The sequence below is a fragment of the Salvelinus namaycush genome, chromosome 8, assembly GCF_016432855.1.
Source record: "Salvelinus namaycush isolate Seneca chromosome 8, SaNama_1.0, whole genome shotgun sequence".
Classification (NCBI taxonomy): domain Eukaryota; kingdom Metazoa; phylum Chordata; class Actinopteri; order Salmoniformes; family Salmonidae; genus Salvelinus; species Salvelinus namaycush.
The window spans coordinates 28,826,007-28,846,714 of record NC_052314.1 but is presented as its reverse complement, the minus strand read 5'-3'; the positions used below and the strand labels follow the sequence as shown (position 1 = coordinate 28,846,714).

Genomic DNA, 20,708 nt, shown 5'->3' with positions numbered 1-20,708 from the left:
ATAGGGCGGACCTGTCACTCCAAAAGCTCTCATTCAGTCTCACATCAAGCTAGACACCCCATTCAACATTCTACTGCCTGTTGACATCTAGTGGAAGGCGTATGAAGTGCATACAGATCCATAAATATAAGGCAATTGAATAGGCAAGCCCTGACACAGAGCCCCACTTTCAGAATTTTCACTTCCTGTTTGGAAGTTTGCTGCCAAATGAGTTCTGTTTTACTCACAGATATAATTCGAACAGTTTTAGAAACTTCAGACTGTTATCTATCCAATAGTAATAATAATATGCATATTGTATGATCTAGAACAGAGTACGAGGCCGTTTAATTTGGGCACGATTTTTTCCCAAAGTGAAAACAGCACCCCCTATTAAGAAGTTTTAAGGCCAATTGCTTTGGAATGGTCAAGTTCTTTCAGCTTCTTTAGCACCGTTGACTCAGACACCTTTTCAAATGAAAAAGCATCTACTTGAATCCTCTGCTGTAAGTAAGACTGCTGGACATGACTCTCCCCATAGCAACCTGACTGACAAGGTAACTTGCTAACTAATGTATTAGCTATAGTTGTAAAATAGCTATTCAGACTGTCTACAACTATGATCTTGTCTGATGTAATCTTGTCCAATCTAAGACTTCGAGGTCTGGACTTTAATCTGTTACTGTAACCTAACAGCTTCAGACAGTTCCATCATTTACTCGGATTGTTCCTATTTTCAACTATTTTTCATTAAAATAATCTTTCTTGGCATTCTGTATCATCATGTTGACCTCATTTCTTAATTTCTCATTGCATTTCAATACAGCAGACCAGTCCAATTTGATCAAACAATTAACAAAAATATCTGCTCTATAATTCTTCATAGACCTAAATGATGTAATGATCACTGAGCCCATAGTGTACAACCCCACTGTTTGATATATTTCTGACAACACCACAAGATCCATGATGGTTTGGGTAGAAGGACAGACCCTGGTGGGCTCAAAAATCAGCTGGTATAAGGCAAACCGATTACAAAATTTCTGAAGAGCTTTAAAAGTAGCATGGCCCTGTTAGAGCATATTTGTATTAAAATCACCAGTAACAATAACCTCTGATTCACCTAAATCTGTACAGTTGAAGCAAGTCTCCTCCAACAATTCATAAAACTTGTACTGGTCTGTAACAGCTTCCGTCTTTAATGGGTTTGCATTTTGGTAATAAAATGTCCAACCACACAGCTTCAATCTCATCATGGCTTAAATCCGATCTATAGTTGAACCCAATATCTGATCTTACATAAATACAAACTCCCCCGCCTTTGCGATTGCAGTCTCTTCTTAATTACTACATAATTTTCAACTTCAATCTCAGCGTTATTTATCGAACCATCTAACCATGTTTCGGTAAACAAAGCACTCCCACCTTACTGTTACTGAAGAGTAGGCGAATTTCCTCAATCTTGGGAAGAAGACTTCTAACATTGAGATGAAGGATGTGTAGTCCTCTCGTCCTCTCTGCATCTGTTGGAACTGTCAGCCGAAATTGTTCACTTGAGATGAGTGTTGACTCCATGCAGTCCAATCCCAGCAGTGAAGCTCCACCCAGGGTTCGTGCTGGCATCAGACTAAGGTTTTGCCTTTCCAATCCTCTGCCCCTATCCTCGGGCCATTCCATGTTCATTTGGCACAACAGACTGTCTCGACCGGGGCCTCCTTCGGCATCCTCTCCTGGTCTCCCCACTGCACTCGGACAGAAGATGGAAGCAGGAGGATTAGGTTGGTTGTCATGATCAAGGTCTGAAAGATCTCTATTCGTTATGCATACCTGAAAGAGGGTCATTGCTCCTTCCCTTCTGACCCTCTCTATTATAGCATGCCGCTGCTCCAATGGATTTATCGCTAGAACACGGGCTGGGGCACTGATAAACATCTCTGGACAGTAACAGGCATAGAGTAATTATGAGGTTTCCACCATCTATTTGGCGTTTACCCCCGACCTTATCCCCCCTTTTGGAGGGACTGTGCCAGTTGAAATATACAAACGTTGCTTAGTGCCAATCTGGTCTTCGAGCCTGATCTTCTGATTAAAACGTATACTTTCTCAAAAGGACATCGACTCGATGTACAAAAAGTGCCAGTATCTATAAACTTTAATATAAAACAGTAAATTAAAAACGAAGTGTTTGATGTGATTTTAGATTGCATTTGCATTGATGTCAGTGTGGTTAGAGGGACAATAGAGCCCAGAGTACCAGACCATTAGTAACAGGTACTACCAATGCAAGACCAGAGTGCGTAAGAGGAGATTACCGTGACTCAACGGTCACATGGAATTTCACTGCGGTCAGGACTCATGACTTCTGGTGTGGCAGTGGTATTCGCAACAGCCCTAGTACAGGCAAGAGGAATTGAGTCAATATATTGTTTGGTATCCCTTTTCCTGTCTTTCTGTGACCCCAAATGTTTGCATATAGGCTACTGGTAATGTTACCAGGGCCACGTTCAATTGCAAAATGTTCTCGAACGTTGCAGATATAATTCCTCGTATTATCATAATTTGTTCTATTATTTTTCTCTTTGCATTGTTGGGAAGGGCCCGTAAGTAAGCATTTACACTGTTAGTCTACACCTGTTGTTTACGAAGCATGTGACAAATAACATTTGATATTCCTTATTCAACATGTCATAGAGGCATGTTTGTTCTATATAGCATATGTCTATCTGAATGTTCCAGCACTACCAGCATTACGACCAGGAATACGACTTTCCCAAATCAAATCCTTTGTTCGCACCCCCCAGGGCAATTGAACTGATGCCAGAGGCTGGCCCAAAACATCGCCGGTGGAGGAGAGGTACTCGGAGGGGTCTTCTAGTCCGACTTAGGAGGTGCGCACACCACCCACCGCTTCCGAGTATATTACTCGCTGAAGTTCAGTCTCTGGATAATAAAGTTGACGAGCTTAGGGCGAGGATTTCTTTCCAGAGAGACATCAGGGATTGTAACATACTCTGTTTCCCAGAAACATGGCTCCCTTGGGATATACTGTCCAGCCAGTCCAGCCAGTTGGGTCCGTCCAGCCAGTTGGGTTCTCAGTTCATGGTGCAGACAGGAATAAATATCTCTCCGGGAAGAAGGGTGGGGTGTATGTTTCATGATTATTTCATGACTCGTGGTGTGATTGTGAAAACATACAAGAACTCAAGTCGTTTTGTTCACCCGACCTAGAATACCTCACAATCAAATGCTGACCTTATTATCTCCCATGAGAATTCTCTTCAGTTATTGTCACAGCCGTGTATATCCCCCCCCCCCCCCCCCCCCCAAGCTGATACCACTGGAAACCACATATCCTGAGGCCGAGCACCCCCATCAGTAAAAAAGCTGACTAGCATAGCCTAGCATAGCGTCACAAGTAAATACTAGCATCTAAATATCATTAAATCACAAGTCCAAGACACCAGATGAAAGATACACATCTTGTGAATCCAGCCATCATTTCTGATTTTTGAAATGTTTTACAGGGAAGACACAATATGTAAATCTATTAGCTAACCACGATAGCAAAAGACACAACTTTTTTTTTCCACCATTTTTTTCCTGCATAGGTAGCTATCACAATTTCGACCAAATAAAGATATAAATAGCCACTAACCAAGAAACAACTTCATCAGATGACAGTCTGATAACATATTTATTGTATAGCATATGTTTTGTTAGAAAAATGTGCATATTTCAGGTATAAATCATAGTTTACCATTGCAGCCACCATCACAACTCTCACCAAAGCAACTAGAATAACTACAGAGACCAACGTGAATTACCTAAATACTCATCATAAAACATTTATGAAAAATACACAGCGTACAGCAAATGAAAGACAAAGATCTTGTGAATCCAGCCAATATTTCAGATTTTTTAAGTGTTTTACAGCGAAAACACAATATAGCATTATATTAGCTTACTACAATAGCCAACCACACAACAGCATTGATTCAAGCCAACAATAGCGATAACGAATAAACCAGCAAAAGATATTAATTTTTTCACTAACCTTCTCAAACTTCTTCAGATGACAGTCCTATAACATCCTATTACACAATACATATAGAGTTTGTTCGAAAATGTGCATATTTAGCGGCACAAATCGTGGTTATACAATGAGAATAGTAGCCAAGCTGCCAACAATATGTCGGGAGAAATCTTGGGAGAGGCACCTAATCTAATCAGTAACTAATCATAAACTTGACTAAAAAATACAGGTTGGACAGCAAATGAAAGATACATTAGTTCTTAATGCAACCGCTGTGTTAGATTTTTAAAATTAACGTTACTACGACATACAGCGTGCGTTAAAGCGAGACCGCACCGAAATTAATGGTGGAATATGAGTTTTACATTTTTCAACAGAACAACGAATTAACATCATAAATAGTTCTTACTTTTTGATGAGCTCCCATCAGAATCTTGGGCAAGTTGTCCTTTGTCCAAAAGAATCGTTGCTCGGTTGTAGATTGTCGCCTTCAACTTTGGAATTAGCAGTAAACATTAGCCATGTGGCCCAGACGTGCCCAACTCACTAGAACGCAGCACAAATAAATATCCGAAAATCGCAATATACTGATATAAACTGATATAACTCGGTTTAAAATAACAACATTATGATGTCTTTAACACCTATATCGAATAAAATCAGAGCCGGATATATCTAAGGGCTATAACGGGAGCTTTCTAGAACGCCATCCTGAGGTCTGTCTTGCGTCATGGCGAATGAAGGAAAGAGAGGACCCCCCGTTCCGAGCCCATTTATATGGCCTCAGATCTGCCTAGCAACTCCATTCCAATTCTCACTATTTGCTGATATCCAGGGGAAGGCGTATGCAGTGCATCTCAACCAATATAAGACATGCAAATTAATAAACTGACCTCAGAACAGCCTGCATGATTTCAGATTTCTCACTTCCTCATAGGAAAATTGCTCCAACTCGAGTTCTGTTTTACTCACAGATATAATTCAAACGGTTTTAGAAACTAGAGAGTGTTTTCTATCCAATAGTAATAATAATATGCATATTGTACGAGCAAGAATTGAGTACGAGGCAGTTTAATTTGGGAACTACATTTTTACAAAGTGCAAACAGCACCCCCTATTGAGAAAAGGTTTTAAACACTCGACCACTGCTACTCAAACTTCTGGGATGCCTACAAGGCCCTCCCCTGCCCTCGTTTCAGTAAATCTGAACACAACTCCATTTTGCTCCTCCCTTCCTATAGGCTTAAACTCAAACAGGAAGTACCCGTGCTAAGGACTATTCAACGCTTGTCTGATCAATCGGAATCCACACTTCAAGATTGTTTTGATCACGCGGACTGGGATATGTTCCGGGTAGCCTCCGATAATAACATTGACGATTATACTGATACGGTGACTGAGTTTATCAGGAAGTGTATAGGAGATATTGTACACACTGTGACTAGTAAAACCTACTTTAACCAGAAACTGTGGATAAATGGCAGGATTCGCGCAAAAACTGAAAGCGTGAACCACCGCATTTAACCATGGCAAGGTGACTGGGAACATGGCTGAATACAAACAGTGTAGTTATTTTCTCCGCAAGGCAATCTAACAGGCAAAACGTCAGTATAGAGTCAAAGTGGAGTCGCAATTCAACGGCTCAGACACGAGACGTATGTGGCAGGGTCTACAGACAATCACGGACTATAAAAGGAAAACCAGCCATGTCGCGGACACCGACGTCTTGCTTCCGAACAAGCTAAACACCTTCTTCGCCCACTTTGAAGATAACACAGCGCCACCGACATGGGCTGCTACCAAGGACTGTGGGCTCTCCTTCTCCGTGGCCGCCATAAGAAAGACATTTAAGCCTGTTAACCTTCGCAAGGCTGCCGGCCCAGACGACATCCCTAGACGCATCCTCAGAGCATGGACAGATCAGCTGGCCTATGTGTTTACGGACATATTCAATCTCTCCCTATCCCAGTCTGCTGTCCCCACATGCTTCAAGATGGCCATTGTTCCTGTACCCAATAAAGCAAAGGTAACTGAACTAAATGACTATTGCACCATAGCACTCACTTCTGTCATCATGAAGTGCTTTGAGAGACTAGTCAAGGATCATATCACCTCTAGCTTACCTGTCACCCTAGACCCACTTCAATCTGCTTACCGCCCCAATAGATCCACAGACGATGCAATCGCCATCTACCTGCACACTGCCCTATCCCATCTGGACAAGAGGAATACCTATGTAAGAATGCTGTTCGTTGACTGTAGCTCAGCATTCAACAACATAGTACCCTCCAAGCTCATCATTAAGCTCAAGGCCCTGGGTCTGAACCCCGCCCTGTGAAACTGGATCCTGGACTTCCTGACGGGTCGCCCCCAGGTGGTGAGGGTAGGAAACTACATCTCCACTTCTATGATCCTCAACACTGGGGCCCCACAAGGGTGCATGCTCATCCCCCTCCTCTACTCCCTGTTCACCCATGACTGCGTGGCCACGCACGCCTCCAACTCAATCATCATGTTTGCAGACGACACAACAGTAGTAGGGTTGATTACCAATAATGACGAGACAGCCTACAGGGAGGAGGTGAGGGCTCTGGGAGTGTGGTGCCAGGAAAATAACCGCTCACTCAACGTCAACAAAACAAAGGAGATGATTGTGGACTTCAGGAAACAGCAGATGGAGCACCGCCCTATCCACATCGGTGGGACCGCAGTGGAGATGGTGGAAAGCTTCAAGTTCCTCGGCGTACACATCATTGACAAACTGAAATGGTCCACCCACACAGACAGTGTAGTGAAGAAGGCGCAAGAGCCTCAGGAGACTTAAGAAATTTAGCTTGGCACCTAAAACCCTGACAAACTTTTACAGATGCACATTCGAGAGCCTCCTTTCGGCCTGTATCACCGCCTGGTACGGCAACTGCACCACCCACAACTGCAGGGCTCTCCAGAGGTTGGTGCGGTTTGCCCAACGCATCCCCGGGGGCAAACTATCTGCCCTCCCAGGACACCTACAGCACCCGATGTCTCTTAGTCTATGCCGCTCTGACATTGCTTGTCCATGTATTTATATTTTCTTAATTCCATTCCTTTACTTAGATTTGTGTATTGGGTATATGTTGTGAAATTGTTAGATAATTTATTACTTGTTAGATATTACTGCACTGTCGGAGCTAGAAACGCAAGCATTTTGCTACACCTGCAATAACATCTGGTAAACACGTGTATGTGACCAATACAATTTGAATATAAAATATGGCTTTCCAATGCACAGTAGAATGTGGCGCTGGTATTATGGGTCATGTCTTTTGAATGGTAAGGGCTAGAATCAAGCTGTTTTCTCTGAGGAAAACTGGAAGACTTGGCTACGTTGGCTACAGAACTTGGCTATGAAATGCAGTGAGGAAAGTGGGAGGGTTGAGTGATATTACAAATTCAAATGACAGCCTACTTTTCTATACTCAAGGGAGAGAAAAACATAAATAGACTGTTGTTTTACTATTAAACTCAATTCTGCTATTGTTTTTAATTTTGGAAATCTGCGCGTCTGTCCTGTTAATATTAATTTTGCTCATCACTGAAAAGCTTTCAATCTCTCCACAAACTCTTGTCCAGTCCACTTGGTAGTCAGAATTTAGTCACAGAGATAGTTGTCTCGTCTTGTTTTAGTCAACTGAAATGAACAATTATTTTTGTTTAGTTATAGTTTTTCTGGGTCTATTTAGTCCGTTATAGTCTCGTCAATTGCCACTGAAAAATATGTGTTTGAAAAATGTTTATCACAATTTTTGTTGACGGAATTAAAACTGACACACACACACACACACAAACACACACGTGAGCTGATCCCCTGTTCTCTGTCTGTTCCACTGGTATAAACCATAGCAGTCTCTGAGCTCTGCCAGTGGGATTATCTGGAGAGTTAATTGTGAGCTGGAAGAACAGGAGAACCACAGGAGAACACCATAATGAAGCGCATCTCATCCTGCCACTCTTCTTTTGTCCTCCCTCATCTTTTGGTGTAGCAACTTTCTTTCTAACAACAAAGTATATTATTCCATTGGCCCTCCTTCTATGGCAACTATTTAACATGTCGTAGTGATGAGGCATTCGTTAATAATGTGTTGATGTGTTTGTTCTTTCAGCCCGTGAGTTAACAGGATCGGAGAAGTTGGTGGTTGCTGTGGAAACAGACATTGATGCGGAGGAGGCTCCCTTACCATTACCGGACAGTACGGTGGAGGAGTTTAACCGCGGGGTCACTGACCTGGACGGAGTGTACGCTACTGCCAAGACTGACCACACACACCTCAACAACCTCGACAAGAAGGTATGGCTGTATGTATGTGTTTTGGGGGTGTGGTCCGGGTATGTTTGGTGGGAAGAAAGGGGACAGGGTTGCAAGCCAAGAAGGCTAAAAGTATATTTACATGCATATACTAACTAAGGCCTGGAATGAGAGAACACAGTAATGGCTGCCACTGAAATACAATACCATTCATCTATCTACTGTATAGATTGCTTAGTCCAGGTAACACAATACCATTGGTCCATCTATAGATTGTTTCGACCAGGGAAATACAATATCTTGTGGCCTGTGTAATAATGGCTTGAGCTAGCGGAAAACAATAATGTGTGGCCTATGTATAGGTTGTTATGTAGGGTGATACATACTGCTTTTGTGAGACAGGGAGAACACACACGCACACACACACTGCATTGTCTGATGTTACGACAGATTGAGTTATATCGGGTAATATTGCTATTCTTGGATTGAAGACAATAAAATATTGTTACCAAGACTTCTTGGACAGTGTGAAAGCATGATTGTGTGTTCTATCTAGAGACCACTATATGGCGTGGCATGACTAGTTTGCGGCTCTATCTATAGCTTTATCCCTCTGGCTGGACTGGAGAGTGATATATTGTGAGCTGTCTGTTTCTGTTTATCTTCAGTTTGTCGTGCAGTGTAATATTGTGACTCACAGACGGGGGAAGTTCGATCGAGTCAGACCAGAGTGGAAATATTATTGGTTGTCTTTGAAATGCTTTAGGGGCACTTGATCTAGTTCTTCTGTAGCTGACATTTCTTCTCGGCTGTCCGTTTTTACCAGGATATTTGGCATGAAGTTGAAATGTTTTTTACACTTAGGTAACACTTAGTTAGTTAACTTGATTAGCCACGCTGTTTTCTGCCTTATCAGAAATTTAGGTAACGCTTCATATTAACTCCACATAATAAAGCATTTATAATGGATTAGTACGTCGTTTTTATCACGATATTATCACTTGTGAATGATGCCCAGCATATGCAGTAAGGCAAGAAACAGCACATGCCTTTTTTTTGCAACTTTTTCAAATCATAGTCAGACACCTCATGTAGCCTAGCCGATAGGCCTATATGTTTTGATAAGGTTTGTATCACAACTAAAGTGACCAAATAACTCCAAACGTAGCCTATAGGCCTAGGACCCCTGGAACAGGTTAGAGAGCCCATAGACTAAAGAGCCTAGTGAAACATGTTCTTATAAACCCAGTCATTGTGCAATCACATGTGAAATCAGAGTTTTGACTGGCCGCTATTTAAAAGAGGATCCCAGCTTCCGCCGAAGTCGGCTCCTCTCCTTTTTCAGGCGGCATTCGGTGGTCGACGTCACAGGCTTTCTAGCCATCGCCGCTCCATTTTTTATTTATCCATTTGTTTTGTCTTGTTTGTGTTACGTGTCTATGTTGACGCACTTTACTGGTATGCGTTTATTCCATGTTTATTTCACGAGGTATGTTATTGTGTTTATACAATATTATTGTGACTGTTTGCACATTGGCACTTTTGCATTGGCTGGAGGTTTCGACGCAGTCTGTTGGTTTCTCCTGCCTAAATAAAGTGTGCGCCTGTTCACAACTCTCTGCTCTTCTGCACCTGACTCCGCTCCCATGTTTTATATCAATAAAAATGACGTTGTCCATATAATAGGCCAACGAGAATGGGAAACACAAATAGCATATGACATCCATCTAAACTGGATGAGGAAATTATTGTCCAAAAACAAACTTTTACGAAGCATTGACCCAACAATGATAAACAGTGAATATGTGCAGTGCGCACTCACCGGGGATATTGCTGATGCTCTCCGCTGGTGCCAATAAGATAGGCTATACTGTTGTTTGCTCAAATAAGTTGAGAATTTGTATAACTAAAAGACAGATTAGTCTTTTATTGTCTTCTCTTTACAGCAATAACAATTTGCTTTCCCAACTGTTTGCATGTTTTGGTTTTTGCCCTAGTACTACACAGCTGATCCAACTAATCATCAAGCTTTGATAATTTAAATCAGCTGTGTAGTGTTAGGGTAAAAACGAAAATGTGCACCCCTCGGGGTCCAGAGGACCGAGTTTGGGAAACGCTGATATTTTTTAATTTTTTTAAATGTAAACAGCTAATGATCCTCTGTGGCCAAATCATGCTTTAGTAGCCTATGTTTGAATTATTGTATTTAATTATGTATAGACAGGAGTAGGCTAATTAGGCTATATAATTTTAACAATTTAATTACATTTCCTTTAGGAAAAGCTTCCCGTAGCCTTATGGACGCGCTGCCTATGCTTGCATATTAAAAACGTAACCACATGTAACCTCCATTTGCTATTCGAGTGCAGGTTGCGGATTACGTTTTTCTTGTGAGCTATTCTAAATCAAAACTAATTCCACCCATAGGCTATATGTAAAGACCAGATTAAATTACGAACAGTGTGATGAGTGAGAAAATGATCAAGTGCTTGTCAAATTGTGAGTGAGGAATGAGAAACTGATGACGTGTGTGCAGCCTGCGCAAGAAACAGAGCAGAGCCCATGCCTTTCATGTAACTTTTTTCAATCATCATTAATGTCGCATAATGTAGTCTTAGAATCCATTAAAAATCAAAACATATAGCCTAACGTTTGTATCACAAATAAAGTTACATAAATAACTAAGTTAAGGATATAGGAGGAGCTGTTTCTTTGTTAACTGCTCAACACAGAATAGCCGCATGTGTGCGTGCACTCCCTCGGAAATCATTAGGATATTTTCTCCATTCTATTTTATTCAGCTATGTTCAATTCTATTCTTCATATTATAAAAGAATAGAAAATAATGCCACAGAATTCTAAGCAAATCTGCTAAATTAATTAGTGTAGCCCACAGCCATATGGCATAGCCAGATCAGGGCCTAACATAAGATCATCTAGGAATATGCTATTCTATTCTTCTGAAATAGGCTACATTTTCTTCATATCAAGTTTTTTTAGACTTGCATAAAAAATGGTGGATCTATTGTGATGGTGTGGGCTATACTAAATTGATTTATTAGAATGTAGATGTTCCAATGGTCTGCATCAGCATTGTGTAGACTGTGTGTGAAAGCCACGAGATGCTAAACGTGTTTATGTTAATTAATGGTCAATTCCCATGAGACAAGCAGTTATTTGCAAGACAATCACTGGCTGACAAAATGTAATGACAGGCCCAGCCCTACCCCAGAACATATCAATGGTTGGGCCTCCCGAAGGCCAATTACCGTGTGCCACTAGATTCTGGGTTCGAGTCCAGGCTCTGTCGAAGCCGTGCATGCATGCAGTGCATGCTGACACGGTCGCCAGGTGCATGGTGTTTCCTCTGACACATTGGTGCGGCTCGCTTCCGGGTTAAGTGGGCATTGTGTCAAGAAGCAGTGCGGCTTGGTTGGGTTGTGTTCTGGAGGACGCGCGGCTCTCGAACTTCGCCTGTCCCGAGTCTGTACGGGAGTTGCAGCGATGAGACAAGACTGTAGCTACCAATTGGATACCACGAAATTGGGGAGAAAACAGGGTACTTTTTAAAAATATTAATAAATATATATATACATTAAATTAAATTAAAATAATAATAATAATCTATGTTTAAATAATAAGCACACAAAAGGATGCTTAAGAAAACATATTGAACATTTTATTCCTGTTGTAATAGTCTGTATAAAATAATGTTTTTAGTCCAAAAATGCTACCATAAGCATTTCTTGGCAGTGACTTTTCTACCAAAACCCAAAGTGTGGAAATAAGTAACACAATAAAATAACAATACCGAGGCTATATACACGGGGTACCGGTACTGAGTTAATGTGCGGGAGTACAGGTTAGTCGAGGTAATTGAGGTAATATGTACATGTAGGTAGGGTGTACATAAAGTGACTATGCATAGCTCATAAACAGTGAGTAGTAGCAGCAGCGTAAAAAAAGGGGGATCAATGCAAATAGTCCGGGTAGCCATTTGATTAACTGTTGCCGAGTAGTTGCCATACTAGGCGGGGATACAACCCGTCAGGATACTCTCAATGGTGCAGCAGTATAACTTTTTGAGGAACGGAGGACCCATGCCAAATATTTTCAGTCTCCTGAGGCATTGTCGTGCCCTCTTCATGACTGTCTTGGTGTGTTTGGGCCATGATAGTTTATTGGTGATGGGAACAACAAGGAACTTGAAGCTCTCAACCTGCTCCACTACAGCCCCGTCGATGAGAATGGGGGCGTGCTCGGTCCTCCTTTTCCTGTAGTCCACAATCATCTCCTTTGAGTTGATCACGTTTAGGGAGAGGTTATTATCCTGGCACCACACTGCCAGGTCTCTGACCTTCTCACTATAAGCTGTCTCATCGTTGTCTGTGATCAGGCCTGCCACTGTTGTGTTGTCGTCAAACTTAATGGTGTTGGAATCGTGCTTGGCCACACAGTCGTGGGTGAACAGGGAGTACAGGAGGAGACTAAGCATGCACCCCTTATGGCCCCCGTGTTGAGGATCAGTGTGGCAGATGTGTTGTTGCCTACCCTTTCCCCCTGGAAGCGGTCCATCAGGATGTCAAGGATCCAGTTGCAGAGGAAGGTGTTTAGTCCCAGGGTACTTGCTTGGTGATGGGCTTTGAGGGCACCATGGTGTTGAACTCTGAGCTGTAGTCAAAGAACATCATTCTCATGTAGATGTTATTTATGTCCAGGTGAAAAGTGCAGTGTGGAGTGCAATAGAGATTGCGTCATCTGTGGATCTGTTGAGGCGGTATGCAAATTGGACTTGGTCTAGGGTTTCTGGGATGATGGTGTTGATGTGTGTCATGACCAGCCTTTCAAAGCACTCCATGGCTACAGACGTGAGTGTTACGGGTTGGTAGTCATTTAGGCAGGGTACCTTGGTGTTCTTGGTGGTCTGCTTGAAACATGTAAGTATTACAGACTCTCTCAGGAACAGATTGAAAATGTCAATGAAGACACTTGCCAGTTGGTCAGTGCATGCTCTGAGTACATGTCCTGGTAATCCATCTGGCCCTGCAGCCTTGTGAATGTTGACCTGTTTAAAGGTCTTACTCACATCGGCAACGGAGAGCGTGATCACACAGTCATCCAGAACAGTTGGTGCTCTCATGCATGCTTCAGTGTTGCTTGCCTCGAAGCGCACATAGAAGTAATTTAGCTCATGTGGTAAGCTCATATCACTGGGCAGCTCATGGACGGGCTTCCCTTTGTAGTTCATAATAGTTTGCAAGCCCTGCCACATCCGACTTGCGTCAGAGCCGGTGTAGTAGGATTCAATCTTAGTCTTGTATTTGAGCTTTGCCCTCTTTGTTGGTTCATTGGAATGCATAGCAGGATTTCTTCTAAGTGTCCGGGTTAGAATGCCGTTCCTTGAAAGTGCTAGCTCTACCCTGTAGCTCAGTGTGGATGTTGCCTGTAATCCATGGCTTCTCGTTGGGGTACGTTGGTATGTACGTACGGTCACTGTGGGGAGGATGTCATCGATGCACTGAAGCAGGTGACTGATGTGGTGTACTCCTCAATGCCAGCGGCTGAATCCCAGAACATATTCCAGTCTGTGCTAGAAAAACAGTCCTGCAGCTTAGCATTTGCATCATCAAATCAAATTTAATTGTATTTGTCACATGTTCCAAATACAACAGGTGTAGGTAGACCTTACCGTGAAATGCTTACTTACAAGCCCTTAACCAACAAAGCAGTTTAAGAAATAGAGTTAAGAAAATATTTACTAAATAAACTAAAGTTAAAAAAAATATATATCACAAGAAAATTACATAACAATAACGAGGCTATATACAGGGGGTACTGGTACAGAGTCAATGTGCGGGGGTACAAGTTAGTCAAGGTAATTTGTAAAGGGAATATGCATAGACAATAACAGCGAGTAGCAGCAGTGTAAAACAGGCGGTGATGCAACCAGTCAGGATGCTCTCGATGGTGCAGTTGTAGAACTTTTTGAGATCTGGGGACCATGATAGTTCATTGGTGATGTGGACACCAAGGAACTTGAAACCATCGACCCGCTCCACTACAGCCCCGTCGATGCTAATGGGGGCCTTTATGGCCCTCCTTTTCCTATTGTCCACGATCAGCTCCTTTGTCTTGCTCACATTGATGGAGAGGTTCTTGTCCTGGCACCACATTGTCAGGTCTCTGACGTCTCATCGTTGTCGGTGATCAGGCCTACCACTGTTGTGTCATCAGCAAACTTAATGATGGTGTGACATCTGACCACTTCCGTATTGAGCGAGTCACTGGTACTTCCTGCTTTAGTTTTTGCTTGTCTTTAGTTTTTGCTTGTAAACAGGAGTCAAGAGGATAGAATTATGGTCAGATTTGCCAAATGGAGGGCGAGGGAGAGCTTTTTATGCGTCTCTGTGTGTGGAGTAAAGGTGGTCTAGAGTTTTTTCCCCTCTGGTTTTATGCTACATGCTGGTAGAAATGAGGTAAAACGGATTAAATCTTTACTGCTTTAAAGTCCCCGGCCACTAGGAGCGCTACCTCTTGATAAGTATTTTCTTGTTTGCTTATGGCCTTATACAGCTCGTTGAGTGCGGTCTTAGTGCCAGCATCAGTTTGTGGTGGTAAATAGACAGCTACAAAAAATATAGATTAAAACTATCTTGGTAAATAGTATGGTCTACAGCTTATCATGAGGTACTCTACCTCAGGCAAGCAAAACCTTGACACTTAGATTTAGCACACCAGCTGTAATTGACAAATAGACACAGACCACCACCCCTCGTCTTACCGGAGGTAGCTGTTCTGTCTTGCCGATGCACGGAAAACCCAGCCAACTGTATATTATACATGTCTTCGTTCAGCCACGACTTGGTGAAACATAAGATATTACAGTTTTAATGTCCCGTTCGTAGGATAGTCTCGAACGGAGCTCAAACGGAGCTTAACCAGTTTATTCTCCAATGATTGCACGTTGGCCAATAGGAACGATGGTAGAGGCGGGTAAGACACTCGCAGACAAATTCTCACAAGGCACCCAGATCTGTGTCCCCTGTATTGGCGTCTCCTCAGCAAGATGGCGCAGACAGATAGGCCTTAAGCAAGTTTGCAGTATTTTGTTTTTTTCTGGAATTCCTGACGGCCCGCCCCCAGGTGGTGAAGGTAGGAAACAACACCTCCACGTTGCTGATCCTCAAAACAGGGGCCCCACAAGGGAGCATGCTCAGCCACCTCCTGTACTCCCTGTTCACCCATGACTGCATGGCCACGCACTCCACCAACTCAATCATCAAGTTTGCAGACGACACAACAGCAGTAGGCCTGATTACCAACAATGACGAGACAGATTACATAAATGAGGTGAGGGCCCTGGGAGTGTGGTGCCAAGAAAATAATTACTCACTCAATGTTGATAAAACAATGGAGCTGAACGTGGACTTCAGGAAACAGCAGATGGAGCACCCCCTATCCACATCGATGGGACCGCAGTGGAGATGGTTGAAAGCTTGGTGGAAAGCGTACACATCACTGACGATCTGAAATGGTCCACCCACACAGACAGTGTAGTGAAGAAGGCTCAACAATGCCTCTTCAACCTCAGGAGGCTGAAGAAATTTTGCTTGGCACCTAAAACCCTCACAAACTTTTACAGATGTACAGTTGAGCGTATCCTGTCGGGCTGTATCATGCCTGCTACGGCAACTTCACCGCCCACAACCGCAGGGCTCTCCAGAGGGTGGTGCGTTCTGCCCAACGCATCACCGGGGGGCAAACTACCTGCTCTCCAGGACCCCTACAGCACCCGATGTCACAGGAAGGCCCAAAAGATCATCAAGGACAACAACCATCTGAGCCACTGCCTGTTCACCCGCTATCATCCAGAAGGCGAGGTCAGTACAGGTGCATCAAAGCTGGGACCGAGAGACTGTTAAATAGCTATCACTGTCACACTCGTTAAAATGGACGGACCAAGGCACAGTGTGATTAGAGTTCCACATCTTTTATTTAGTGAAACTTAAACAAAACAATAAACAAACAACGACCGTGAAGTAACGTAGTGCTACAAAACACTAACACAAAACAATATCCCACAAATGCAGGTGGGCACAGGGACACCTTAAGTATGATCCCCAATTAGAGACAACGATAATCAGCTGCCTCCAGTTGGGAACCATACTCAATCCCAAACATAGAAATAAATCGACTAGAACACCCCCTAGTCACGCCCTGACCTACAACACCATAGAGAACCAAGGGCTCTCTATGGTCAGGGCGTGACAATCACTAGGCGACTTCCACCCGTTTACATAACCCTGCACGTTAGAGGCTGCAGCCCTATATAGACTGCAGCCCTATATAGACCCTATATAGACTTGAAATCACTGGCCACTTTAATAATGGAACACTAGTCACTTTAATAATGTTTACATATTTTTTCATATGTATATATTGTAGTCTATTCTATGCCACTCAGTCATTGCTCATCCTAATATTTATATAATCCTTAATTCCATTCTTTTACTTTTAGGTTGTGTGTATTGTTGTGAATTGTTAGATATTACTGCACTGTTGGAGCTAAAAACACAAGCATTTTGCTACACCCACAATAACATCTGCTAAACATGTGTATTTCATTTTATTTGAATGACGGGGATTTGGGCCTGGTCCGGTAGCAGCAGTAAATCCTTTGCATCTGATCATTAAAGAAAAAATCTTTGTCCAGTTCGATGTGAGTAATCGCTGTTCTGATATCCAGAGGCTCTTTTCGGTCATAAGAGACAGTGGCAGAAACTTTATGTACAAAATAAGTTACAAACAACGCAAAAAAACACAAAATAATATATTCTTCAGAGCTGCCCAATACTTTATTTCGCTCCCATTACGTTTTAAAAGAGTTACTACGTTTAGAGGCTCAGTAATGGTGCCACCAAACAAAGCCATATGTGAAAATAATCTGCTGTTAAAAGACTGAAACACTGGAAGCATTTAAAGGTTATACATGGAAGATTTCTACCTGCAAATCAAACATGTAACATTTCTACCTCAATCACATATTAGTAGTAATGAACAAAAATCCACTAGATCCGGCCTGCTGTTGTGTGCAGGCAACATTTCCCTGTTTTATGATTAGTTTGCGTTCGTGACGTCGACAACATTACCAAAACATTCACATTAACTCTTCGTCAAATCCTTGCAACAGTTGTTTCACAACAGTTTTTGTGACTAAAATATTATAGATGTATATATTTCCTTTGGCATTCTTCGTTGTGTGCCTATAATTTTACCATTGATATGTTTTAGGCTATTTTGAGACCCTAAGGAGCATCAGGTACTGCTGTAATGTCTACCAATGGCATGTTCATCTTTTTGTGAGGAATTTCACTGGTCACTCAAAACTTAACTAATGATTAGTAAATGGTTTGTAAGGACCTATATTAAACGTCTTATGAATGGAGTAATGATTAATAAATAATAAACTATTTACTAATCCATTATACATCCTTTATTACGTGGTGGTATTATAAAGTGCTACAAAAGTTGACATGTAGTTTACATGTAACATAAACATTCCATTGAAATGTCATAATGTAAACGACAGTTGTTTTCACTTAGTTAACACTCACAACCATAAAAAAATAGGCCTAAAATGTGCTTATGCAGCATTCTCGCCTCAAGCTGCAGGTAGAAATTTCTACTGAACCTCTTAGTTGTCAGTTGCAGAAGCATGTATTATTATAGAGAGGGTAAATGGAGGTCTGTGAGGTGAAGTGTATCCTTGAATCCTATTAAAGACAGAGAGTTATGGCGACGGAGTGTTCTATATGGATGTTGATTGGAACCAACATGGCGTGAAATCACTACAACAACAGAGGGGTTAAAGGCCTCGCTCACCCCCTTGAGTCAGTGTGTGTGTGTGTGTGTGTGTGTGCGTGTGTGTGTGTGCGTGTGTGTGCGTGTGTGTGGGGGTGTATAACTTATCCACTGTGGGTTTTCTGAAAGCTCATGAAAGGAAAGAAGCCAAAGACCTTAAGGTCTATTTTCTCCTGTCAGGTCTCATTAATTTGACAATGCCTTTTACTTCCAACCACTCCTTCGTCACAGCCACAAATCGATCCAATGACATCATGTGAACAACTTGCAAGACGCCAAGACTAGTGTTGTGGATTAAAGACACAGTCCTTAGGTTCTCTGTCCCCTGGGGTAAGAAGATGCAATGGAAACTTAATTCACCTGAATTAAGAGGTGAGAAAATGAAAAGGGGGAAAAAGTAATTTTTACACCAATCAATGTGGCTGTTCCTCTTCTTCTTTAGTTTTCTGGTGACACTTATTTACCAGATATTGAGTTTACAGACAAGACTGTGCTTTGCACTCTTTTTGTATTAGAGTGGGTTTTGTTGGGTTGTTTACTGTAGATGCTACTAGTGCTGTCCCTGAACGTTGAACTCTGCTGTGATCTGGATGTGGGTTGTAGAACAAACAGTTTCGAGATGTGCAGTCTGTTTCTACTCAACTCTTTGCCTCTTGTTTCTTGTTCAGATGCCCGCAGATGTGTTTTAATGGAGCATACTGCTTACACACTGTCCAACAAATGGGCTCCGAAACGTTCTACTGCCGGAAACTGGGGTGCTGCTGCTTACTCAGATACTAGGGGGGTCTCTTTCTCTCTCTTTCTCTCTCTCTCTGTCTCTTTCTCTCTCTGTCTCTCTGTCTCTCTCAATTTTCCGAAGCCTATTATTGTTTTCACCTCATAGCTGAGGAATCAGGAAGATGGGGTGTTCAGTGTGAAACAACCACTCAGCCTGACATCCATTAGCAACACTGAAACATTAGCGATATATAAATAGTTTGAAGGTGCTGCTGTGCTAGCATGCTGCTGTGGCCTTTCCTCCCGTTTGCGTAACTCTGTCATAAAAATCTGTCATGAATGATGTCTTCACTGATGGGATCGGCTCTTCCTCGTCTTGTGACCACATCTCAAATCTAAGGAAGATGATTGGCCCACACATATTAGAAAAAATACATCTCAACTTAATTAGGCCAATTAAAGCAGGATGATCAGTCCAACACTAAATGGGACAGTTCTGTCTCCTAGGACAGGGATTTTCAAACTTTTTCACTCGGGGGCCCCCCTTCCAGCATTGTGGAACATCCCACGGACACATATATTCATGTGATTATTGAGTGACAAAAAAATGACAATAATATCTATGGGCTAAAGAAACTTCATAAAAAAACCTTAGCTGACATGGGCTAGTTGATCTGGACATTTCTGACAAGTTATATATCGCTCTTGAAGGTATGCAATGACTAACGTGACAAGACAAACTGATGATGCACTATCCAATTTAGAAATTGCACCTTGTGCACTCTACTATTATGACTATCGAGAGTAAGTTAAAAGCCCCGCACCCCCCGATGACCCCACAGTTTGGGAACCACTGTCCTAGGAGATATTGTTGAGTCCGGGAGAAACTCTCCCTGTAGCGCTGCATGGAATTATACTGAACAAAAATATAAACGCATGTAAAGTGTTCGTCCCATGTTTCAATGAGCTGAAATAAAAGATTCCATAAATGTTCCATATGCACAAAATGCTTATTTCTCTCAAATCTTGTCCACAAATTTTTTACGTCCCTGTTAGTGAGCATTTCTCCTTTGCCAAGATAATCCATCCACCGGACAGATGTGGCATATCAAGAAGCAGCATGATCATTACACAGGTGCACCTTGTGCTGGGGACAATAAAAGGCCACTCTAAAATGTGCAGTTTTGTTACACAACACAAAGCCCCAGATGTCTCAAGTTTTGAGAGAGCGTGCAATTGGCATGCTGACGGCAGGAATGTCCACCGGAGCTTTTGCCAGAGAATTGAATGTTAATTTCTCTACCATAAGCCACCTCCAATGTCGTTTTAGAAAAATTTGGCAGTATGTCCAACTGACCTCACAACCGCAGACCACATGTAACCATGTCAGCCCAGGACCTCCACATTCGGCTTCTTCACCTGCGGGATGATCTGAGGAGCCACCCTGACAGCTGATGAAACTGTGGGTTTGCACAGCTGAAGAATTTCTGCATAAACTGTCAGAAACCGTCTCAGAGAAGCTCATCTGCATCCTCGTCATCATCACCAGGGTCTTGACCTGATTGCAGTTCAGGATCATAACTGACTTCAGTAGGCACAAGCTCACCTTCGATGGCCACTGGCACGCTGGAGAAGTGCTCTCTTCAAGGATGAATCCCGGTTTCAACTGTACCGGGTAGATGGCAGACGGCATGTATGGCATTGTGTGGGCAACGTTGTGAACAGAGTGCACCATTGGGAAGGTGGGGTTATGGCATAGGCAGGCATAAGATACGGACAACAAACACAATTGCATTTTATTGATGGCAATTTAAATGCACAGAGATATGGTGA

General features: G+C 42.4%; 1 protein-coding gene across 1 annotated transcript in view; it reads left to right on the top strand.

The window, feature by feature from the left end:
- The window catches only part of LOC120052091 (carboxyl-terminal PDZ ligand of neuronal nitric oxide synthase protein-like), a 243,937-nt gene that overhangs the window by 174,360 nt on the left and 48,869 nt on the right, over positions 1-20,708 (top strand). The window contains exon 7 of the mRNA XM_038998944.1: positions 8,155-8,339. Coding sequence (XP_038854872.1) covers positions 8,155-8,339 — 185 coding nt within the window. The remainder of the gene's footprint in view (positions 1-8,154; positions 8,340-20,708) is intronic.